Raw genomic sequence first — 10,650 nt, 5'->3', positions numbered from 1 at the left:
CTACGGGGTGGGGTGCCTGGTCTGGTCTAGGTGGGTGCTACATGTCTAAGTAACATCAGTACATGTCTGGGACGTAAATGCCTACAGTTTTTAGACAAGAAAATAGACTTGTTACTTGACAGGAAGCATTTATTGGAAAGCAGATCATAAACGATTTATACACGTACATACAACAGAAATGACAACTGCAATATATTTTATCTGTAACACATTAACCCTCAATGAGAAATCAAGAAATTGCCAACAATCACAGAAGCTGAATGCACAGAAATTCTTTTAGATCAGTCAGTTATCGTGGGTATTTCATAAAAATTCAACATTGAATTGTAATGGTTGAACTTAGCCACGTGAGATCAAATCAGACAAGTTAAACCGAAGTTCTTTTTGTTGGTGAAAATGCATATTTAATTGATCATATGTTTTATTGTATTATTGTCGTAGAAATCCATCATGCTTTCAATAAAATGAAGACACTTCTACTTGACAGTCAAATTATTATGTATAAAATATAATGTCATTAACATGACTTTGCCACCATACTGCTTTTAATTTTCAGAATCATTTTGGTGCCCCCTTCCCCATCATACTCTTCTTTGTATTCTTCTCTGGTTTCAGTAAGATGACGTAACATTTTGGGAAGAAAATACAAACTAGGAGTCCAAAACTGGAGGCCAGGATAGCAAATATTTCTACAGCAACACTGAACTTCCCAGGAGAGCTGACATACGCCGGGATAAAAGTGATCCACACTGCACAGAATATCAGCATGCTGAAGGTGATGAATTTGGCTTCGTTGAAGTTATCAGGCAGTTTCCGAGCCAGAAAAGCAAAAATAAAACACAACATGGCCAGAAGTCCTACGTACCCAAGGACAGCCCAGAAGCCTATGGCTGAGCCCAGAGCGCACTCTAAGATGATTTTATCTTTGAATTGTTTAAAATTCTTGAATGGAAAAGGAGGAGAAATTGATAACCAGAGGACACATATGATAACTTGAATCAGAGTGAAACCCAGAACACTGAGTCTCTGCTGTGCAGGCCCAAACCATTTCATCACATTACTACCTGGAAGTGTAGCCCTGAAGGCCATTAACACCACCATTGTTTTCCCCAGAACACAAGAGATACAGAGGACAAAGGTGATGCCAAACGCTGTGTGTCTCAGCATGCAGGACCACTCAGAGGGCCGGCCGATGAAGGTCAGAGAGCACAGGAAACACAGAGTCAAGGACAAGAGCAGCAGGAAGCTCAGCTCAGAGTTGTTGGCCCTGACAATAGGAGTTTTCCTGTATTTGAAGAAAATGAACGCCACAATAGCAGTCATGCATGTTCCAAATAAAGACGCAGTAGTGAGGAGAGCTCCCATAATTTCTTCATATGATAGAAACACTGCCTCCTTCTTTATACAGACATCTCTTCTCTCATTTGACCAGAATTCAAGGGGGCATCTCACGCAGGTGATAGAATCTGCAAAGTGGCATTGATGTTAAAAGAGATGTTGAAAGAGTCGTCATTTGCATGTGCTCTATCAACTGAGACAACATAATATTAGGATATAAATAGACAAGAATGTGTTTGAACTTGCTTCCGTTTTAGCTCTGTTGAACATATTTAAAATATATGATCACTTATATCCTATTCAACCTCGCTATGTTGGATCTATATCTAAATGAGTCTTGAAGTTTGCTTTGGATTTCTCTTATTCATCATTTCTGAGGGCATTTTAAAGACATATTGATATTGGTGTAGTAAAAAAATACTAATTAATGATACATATTTGAATAAAGAGCCTTCCCTTTTTTCTAAATTAAAATACCAAAGTAAGATATTTCTGCAAACGTATCAAGAAATATCACTGAACCTGTTGTGTTGCTTATTTCTCCCTCTGCACATCTTATACAGTCATAGCAGCAGACAGGCTTTCCTTTCTGGAGAACCTTGCGTGTTCCTGGGGGACACTTCTCACTGCAAACTGACACAGGCACCTGCATGGACAAAATCACTATGAGAAGAATGTATGTATGATGTTGTCTATGCAGGTCAATCTTATTAATACCTATCACTGATCCATTAAAACGTAAAATTAGGAAACAGGAAACAGCAACATGCTAAACTCTATGGTTAATGTATGTTTCTATATATATGTGTGAGTGTGTGTGTGTGTCCTTGATACATCAGAACCTAATATCATAAAAAGGCAACAGTCGTAACATTCACAGTACATTGTAAATAATAATCAAGGAAATGACTTAACCTGTTCTGAGTTCCTGGCCCAAATGATCGATAGATTATTCAGATTCAGCTGTTTGTCTGCAGGTAACGATGCATCATACAGACCAACTGTGACAAACTCCACAAGGCCATTTTCTCCTGGCTGCCAGTTTATAATTTCATACTTTGCAGCAGGATCTCCATTTTCGTTAAAGTAAACCTCGTCTCCCTCCTTTGTTTTGAAGCGTATCTGCTGTATATGCTGAAAAATCTAAGAGGATAGGTATTTATTTTGTTAATTACATTGCAATCTAATGTCATTTTATCTAAAAGAGCATAAATTCTGTTAGTTGTCCAAACAAATCCTTGCAGGTTTATTGTCTCAAGGACAGAGAGACAGCAACAGCTAACCTTGTTAATTTGAGTTAATTAATGTAAGTTTCAGCTCACCGTTAATGGATCTAGCTGCACCTTGACGTCACATGTTTGATTACAGCGGAGAATACTGTGAAGTGCATGGGCCACTGCATACACTCCTTTATAGACATTGTTAAAGATAGGCATGAGAGACATATCAGTGAAGCTGTTATGCAGTCCAGTCAGGTCTTCATCTCCAGTACAATGTCTCTGATCCTCTGCTGGTGATTCTGACTGACTGAACTTACAGCTAAATAATGCCTCCCAGAACTCTGTAAACATTTCATTGCTAAATGAACTTAGTGGCTTCACATCCAGAATGAACTCTCTCATTCCAGTGACATGTGCTTTGGGGATGGAAAGGCCGATGGCACCGTCCAGGACGTGATGCTTATCCATTTCTGCTGTTTGAGAATCAGAGATCCAGGCCTCAGTACCTACCCACTGGTACCCGGTCAAGTTCTGGTCAGACAATTCATGTATCAACACATCCAAATCCATGTGTGACAGGAATGTAACAACCACCTTTGAAGTTGAAGCTTTGATAATGTCAATTATATTTCTTATTTTCTCCAGAGGATCTGTTCTAAAGAAAGACACAGAATACTCCAGACAGATGCCAAGCTGCTGTGCAGTTTCTATGAATGTAGCCATGCCATTATTCCCGTAATCTTCATTTGACCGAACTGCTCCAACCCAGGTCCAGCCAAAGTGTTTAACCAAATGGGCCAGTGCTCTGCTCTGGTAGTAGTCACTGGGTATTGTTCTGAGGAAGGATGGGTACTTGGTTTTGTCACTGAGACAAGCACATGTGGCAAAGTGGCTGATCTAAAATAAAAAAGAAGCGAAATCACATTTTCTTTGTGCAACAGTTGTGCTTTCAAATATACTTAAACTTTAACGTATCAGTCCTACTCACCAGTGGGATGTGAAAGGGACCAATGACAGTTGCTATTGCCGTGCAAGGAGATGAAGAGGTTTCTCCCATTATGGCCTGTACTTGTGCAGGTTTGGTGCACGGTGCCTCAGAGGGTTGAGAAACGTTTTCATTCCCATTAACCAAGGCCAGCGCAACTTGTACACTTCTGGCAATGGAGCCACACGTATCGTAGATCTTGTAGCCCAGTGAGATTCCCGGTAGTAAGTCTGTGCTGTTATTAATCTCCTCAATGGAAAAAAGCATAGCCTGGGCAAACTGGAACTCTCTGAAATTTAGGCTTGTCACACAGTTAAAAAGAAACATATTACTGTCAGTTTGTTGTAATGCTAAAACCAGTATGATCATAAAATAAACTATTCAATCACACCAATACAGACAGTAGGTTACATTTTTAATTAATAATCTCACTTCATTGATCTCAATAGGTTTAATACCTTACCTGGTGCATTGCAGTGGTAGAGGTTTGTGCATGTATGTTTCCTGTCGGTTTTTCCAGCTGGTGTGGAAAGAGAAGATCCCCCCCAATACAATGTCCCCATCCTTAGATAGCTGGGGGTTCTCTTGGTCTCCTATCTGCCTGCACACTGGCTCCTCACCATGAGACAAAGACACCACTAATAAAAGCTGTAAAAGTGCCCAACCCTGCTCTGGCCACCTCTGTGCAGACGTCATGCTGCCTGAAAGAGCTAAGCCACTGTCTAGCATCACGCGTACCTTGATGTAAGTGGAAGTCTTGTGGTAATATTTATGCATTTGCAGCAGCAGAAGAAGGAATAACAGAACAGCAGAACAGTGGTGTTTCATCTCTGTGGACCTATAAGGTGGGGCGAGGAGCGCAGGGCTCACAAGTGGGAGCTTGTGGGAGTTTTAGGATATCGAATTTAAAAGAAAACAAAAAACTTTACGACATATATCATCAGACAGGAGTATTAAATTTATATATAGTTTTATTTACATTATAAACAATCATTTTTAAACAAATGTAGGACAGTCAACATTTAAATCTTAGGATGAAAGTAACGGAAAGTTTAAAAAGTACATTTTAGCCAGACTCACTGCAATAAGCGGCCATTGCACCATAACTGGTTCAGTACAAATATATATTAAATGAAACTTTTCTGACCACGTAGGAAGTATTTACAGATTCAGCTGATCAGAGTACACCAATGTCAGTGATCATTTGCATTGGTAATGATGAATGGCAGTGTAAAATTCTCTCTTTCTTTTTGCTCTGTTTTGGTCTCCACCATCTACTGTGTTATAAAGTGTCACTCGCTGATGGTCCTGGATTCTTTTTACAGTTTTATTTGATTCAGGACAGAATTCTGTAGCAGGACTTGTAAATGTACATCTGCACTGAAGATCCGATTTCAAAGAAGAAGGTTGTTCATGGAAAAACTTACAGAAGGTAATGTATAGAAAGCCTTAAAGCTATAGTGCACAACCTTTACAGAAACATCAATTTATTTCCAACGATTTCACACAATGATGAATTTTATCCGGGTAAATCTAGTGGCAAAGCCCCACAGTTTTGGTAGCAATATCCCAAACAAACGTGTACAGGTGATTTTTACGTCAACTAGCAATGAATGGGTCAGTGGACAGGGCTGAAAACAGGAGCAACATATGGCGGTCACAATGAAGTAGAAACTAGGAAGCGTCCCAGAAAAGTTTCTAGCGCTTGTACTCTGGAGGGTCACGTGGGCACTAGAGCCTACCCCATTTGTCATTGGGCAGGAGGCGGGGTACACCCTGGACAGGTCACCAGTCTGTCACAGGGCTAACACAGAAAGACAAACAACCATTAACACCCACGCCTATGGCCAATTTAGAATCACGAGTTACCTAACAATGGTGCGAGGAAGCCATGCAGACACAGGGAGAACATGCAAACTCCACACAGAAAGGCCCCAGTCAGCCGATGGTTTTGAACCCAAAACCTTCTAGCTGTGAAGCATAAGTCCTAACCACCACACCACTGTGTCCCCAACTTGCTCCAACTAGACAAAATAGCGTATGGGGAAGGGTTGCAGTACAGAAATGAAATCAACTGATGGCAAGAACAATCCCAAGGAACAATCACAGATCTTGCTATGGTAGACATGAATCCTTTGGGTCAGTTCTCCAACTTTAAAGCACAATATGGTGGACATTATGGTGACAATATATCACTACACTTCAGGATACATCTGACCATGGTCTTCTGTCATATCACCAATGAATACTAGTGACCTCGTGCCACTGGAAGCCATGTACAGTATGCCTATGTATTACAATGCTTCCACTCTGTTCCGCAATTTATGGATCATGAGCAGTTCCAAGTTGTCTCCATACTTCTTTCTTCCAGGGATTCTTGTAGAGACTAGATTTAGTTAACCCTAGTTAAAACTGAATCTGTTTTTTGATCGTTAGGCTTTATGAACAGTTTTTATCCTTCTGTCCTGTTTTCCTGTGAAGACAGGACTTCACCATGGACAGGATCTTGAGAACATCCACGACTCTTGTCTTCTGTGGATGTCCAAATGTTCCCAATCGCAACAGTGTGCTAATTTTTTTTATCTCAGAATGTACGAATTTAGAGCTCCTTTGTATGCATGTTGTGTGTCTCTGAATGCATCTGATATCCAAAGAATTTGGATCCTGTGAAAATATGGTTGTGGGTCCTAATCTATTGCTCCACTTTGAATGTGAACACCCTCTACTTAGAGTTAACAATTAGCATCTTGAGCCAGTGTTCATTATGTAGCTGTAACATGAATAGTAGAATAATATTTGTACAACACACGTCTTAAATAAAATCAAGATATATGTCCACTTGACAGTCTAGTTAATTATTTAATTTAAAGAGTTCATTTGCCACCACACTGCTTTCATTGTTCCCAATGTCATTTTGGCGCCCCCGTTCCCATCATATTCTTCTTTGTATTCTTCTCTGGTTTCAACAAGATTATATAACATTTAGGGATGAAAATACAAACTAGCAGTCCAAAACTGGAGGCCAGGATAGCAAATATTTCCACTGCAACGCTGAACTTCCCAGGAGAGCTGACATACGCTGGGATAAAAGTGATCCACACTGCACAGAATATCAGCATGCTGAAGGTGATGAATTTGGCTTCGTTAAAGTTATCAGGCAGTTTCCGAGCCAGAAAAGCAAAAATAAAACACAACATGGCCAGAAGGGCTATGTACCCAAGGACAGCCCAGAAGCCTACGGCTGAGCCCAGAGCGCACTCTAAAATGATTTTATCCTTGAACTGCTTAAGATTTTTAGACGGAAAAGGAGGAGAAATTGATAACCAGAGGACACATATGATAACTTGTATCAGAGTGAAACCCAGAACACTGAGTCTCTGCTGTGCAGGCCCAAACCATTTCATCACACTACTGCCTGGAAGTGTAGCCTTGAAGGCCATTAACACCACCATTGTTTTCCCCAGAACACAAGAGATACAGAGGACAAAGGTGATGCCAAACGCTGTGTGTCGCAGCATGCAGGACCACTCAGAGGGCCGGCCGATGAAGGTCAGAGAACACAGGAAACACAGAGTCAAGGACAACAGCAGCAGGAAGCTCAGCTCAGAGTTGTTTGCTCTGACGATAGGAGTTTTCCTGTATCTGAAGAAAACGAATGCCACAAGAGCTGTCATGAATGTTCCAAATAAAGATGCAGCAGTGAGCAGAGCTCCCATAATTTCTTCATATGATAGAAACACTGCCTCCTTCTTTACACAGGCATCTCTTCTCTCATTTGACCAGAACTCAGAGGGGCATCTCACACAGGTGATAGAATCTGAAAAATAGCGTTGAAGGAAATGTTAGACTTGCTGAGTAGCTGTATCGTATTTCTACACAACATTTGGTGTCCATTTAATACTGACTGATAGATCACAGACAAAATGGCTCCTGAGCAAAGCAGCTCAGAAGAAACATTTTAGAAGTGTTACAACATCTTTTCTACAAGCAATTAGGTTACAGACCATGCATCAGATTTTTCTGATGCACCCTTTTCTTTCTCTGGGAGAGTGTGCGAGATCTTCGGGCCTCTGTAATTTGACCTAGAAAGCTTCTTGCACAAGGGTGGGGCCGATAGAGCCATAAGTGATTTTCTTGTGAAATCAAATCAAATCAAATTTGTTTTATTTATATAGCGCCAACAATGTTATAACTGTCTCAACGCGCTTCACAGTACACAAAACCAGAGACCCCAAGTGCAAGCACAAAGACAACAGAGTTCAGGAAAATTCCCTTTAACGAGAAGAAACCAAACTAAATTCAGAATACAATCCAATTTTAATTCAAGTCAGGATTTTACTGTGGGCTGATGTAGAGAAGTAGACTTGCTGAAATAATAATCCCTCTTGCTAATTCTTGCTGCAGTGCTTTGACTCAGCTAGAGGCCTTTTAGAGAGATATTTGCACAGGGTTCAAACAATTTCATCACTATCGATCTACAACCATATGTGTAATAGTGTGCATAAATGTGGTACGCTAAGGTTTATAACCGTGCATTAAACAAAACCGAACCTGTAGCGTTGCTTATTTCTCCCTCTGCACATCTTATACAGTCATAGCAGCAGACAGGCTTTCCTTTCTGGAGAACCTTGCGTGTTCCTGGGGGACACTTCTCACTGCAAACTGACACAGGCACCTGCGTGGACAGAAACACCAAAAAGGAAAACGTATGTACGGCGCTGGGCATTATTAATATATATTTCCAATCCACCTCAACCAAATGTTGAAAAACAATAAAATGGAATTACAAATTACAGTTATCACTTGGTAGCCAACCTGATGTGAGTTCTGGGTCCAAATCAGAGATACATTGTGCAGATTCAGCTGTTTGTCTGCAGGTAACGACGCATCATAAAGACCAGCTGTGACAAAAACCACAATGTCGTTTTGTCTCGGCTGCCAGTTTATAATCTCGTACTTTGCAGCAGGATCTCCGTACTCATTAAAGAAAACCTCCTCTCCCTCCTTTGTTTTGAAGTGAATTGTTCTTATGTGCTGTAAAATCTAAGAAGATAGGTGTTATTTTTTAGTTACCAACAACTTGTGGAACTATTGGCTCAAGAACATGATAGATAGGTGACAATAACTTATTAATTCATGCCACTTTCGTTGTTAAGACAGAAAGGGAAATTGTAAAGGCTGCAGTTTAAGTTGCTATTAAGCTCACCGTGAATGGATCGAGCTGCACCTTGATGTCACATGTTTGATTACAGCGGAGAATACTGTGAAGTGCATGGGCCACTGCATACACTCCTTTATAGACATTATTAAAGATAGGCATGAGAGACATATCAGTGAAGCTGTTATGGACTCCTGTCAGGTCTTCATCTCCAGTACATTGTCTCTGATCCTCTGCTGGTGATTCTGACTGCTTGTACTTACAGCTAAATAATGCCTCCCAGAACTCTGTAAATATTTCATTGTTAGATGAATTCAGTGGCTTCACATCCAAAATGAACTCTTTCATTCCAGTGACATGTGCCTTGGGGATGGAAAGGCCGATGGCGCCATCCAGGATGTGATGCCTATCCATTTCTGCAGTTTGAGAATCAAAGATCCAGGATTCACTGCCTACCCACTGGTATCCGGTCAAGTTGTGTTTCGACAACTCGTGTATCAACACATCCATATCCATGTGAGACAGGAATGCAACAATCACCTTGGAGGTTGAAGTCTTGATAATGTTGATTATCTTTTGTATTTTGTCTGCAGGATCTGTTCTAAAGAAAGCTACAGAATACTCCAGACAGATGCCAAGCTGCTCTGCAACTTCTATGAATGTAGCCATGCCATTATTCCCATAATCATCATTAGTTCTAATAGCTCCAACCCAGGTCCAGCCAAAGTGCTTTACCAAATGGGCCAGGGCTCTGCTCTGGTAGTAGTCACTGGGTATTGTTCTGAGGAAGGATGGGTACTTTGTTTTGTCACTGAGACAAGCACATGTGGCAAAGTGGCTGATCTAAAAGAAAAAGAAATTATACATGAAAAAGATAAATTATCAGTGATATAAATATATAGTATTATTTTCTTTTTACTTGTCAGTATTTCAATAAAACCTACCCACCAGTGGGATATAAAATGGTCCGATGACAGTTGCTATTGCTGTGCTAGGGGAAGAAGAGGTTTCTCCCATTATGGCCTGTACGTGTGCAGATTTCGTGCACGGTGCCTCAGGCGGTGTAGAAACAATTTCATTACCGTTAACCAAGGCCAGCAAAACATTAACACTTCTGGCAATGGAGCCACAAGTATCGTACATCTTGTAGCCCAGAGAGATGCCAGGCAGCAGGTCTGTGCTGTTATTAATCTCCTCAATGGCAAAAAGCATAGCCTGGGCAAACTGGAACTCTCTGAAATTCAGGCTTGATGCAGACAGTCGTAGAAAGTTGTCATTACAATCAATTTCAGTTTGAAACAGTATCAGTATCATCGTAAATAAAAGCATTATACTGTATTGATAGAGACAACAGCTAATATTTTTTAACTGTACTTGTTATGTATCTGTACCCATTTTTCCAAATAGGCTGCTGTGGTATGACTTACCTGGCGCATTCCAGCGGCAGGGGTTTGTGCATGTAGGTCTCTTTTCGGTTTTTCCAGCTGGTGTGGAAAGAGAAGATTCCCCCTATTATAATGTCCCCATCCTTAGATAGCTGGGGGTTCTCAGGGTCTCCTATCTGCCTGCACACCGGCTCATCGGCATGAGACAAAGTCACCACCAACACCAGCTGCAACAGTGCCCAACCCTGCTCCGGCCACCTCTGCGTAGACGTCATGCTGTCTGACAGAGCTAAGGTACTGGGTAGCATTACACCTACCCTAAAGTGACTGAAATTCTCACACCAATATTTATGCATTTTGGAGCGGCAGGAGAAGTAATTATATTACAGTGAGGTTTCATCTCTGCGGACCCAGAAGGTGGGACCGGAGGAGGGACATGCCCAAATAGAAACAGACTTGGATGAAGCCTCGTTTTAAATATCTGAGATATTTTTAAATATCCTTCTCGAGAATGTCTTTTCCTTTTTTTTTTTTCAAAATTATTTACCAAATTTCGCCTTTAAC

General features: G+C 40.9%; 1 protein-coding gene across 1 annotated transcript; it reads right to left on the bottom strand.

Moving 5' to 3' along the window:
• Positions 1-547: 547 nt before the first annotated feature.
• Positions 548-10,398, bottom strand: LOC311497824 (uncharacterized protein). Its single transcript, XM_084558189.1, has 12 exons — positions 10,129-10,398; positions 9,650-9,947; positions 8,750-9,544; positions 8,359-8,586; positions 8,095-8,218; positions 6,465-7,360; positions 4,007-4,299; positions 3,547-3,844; positions 2,661-3,455; positions 2,254-2,481; positions 1,861-1,984; positions 548-1,466 (listed from the first exon to the last, which is right to left on the bottom strand). Exons 1-12 carry the CDS (start codon positions 10,392-10,394, stop codon positions 559-561), a joined length of 5,253 nt encoding a protein of 1,750 aa, XP_084414315.1. The 5' UTR covers positions 10,395-10,398; the 3' UTR covers positions 548-558.
• Positions 10,399-10,650: the final 252 nt, after the last annotated feature.

This window comes from Chelon labrosus (assembly GCF_963514085.1).
Source record: "Chelon labrosus genome assembly, chromosome: 13".
NCBI classification, from domain to species: Eukaryota; Metazoa; Chordata; class Actinopteri; order Mugiliformes; family Mugilidae; genus Chelon; species Chelon labrosus.
Note: the sequence above shows the minus strand (reverse complement) of the source record. Positions and strands in the feature narration are given on the sequence as shown.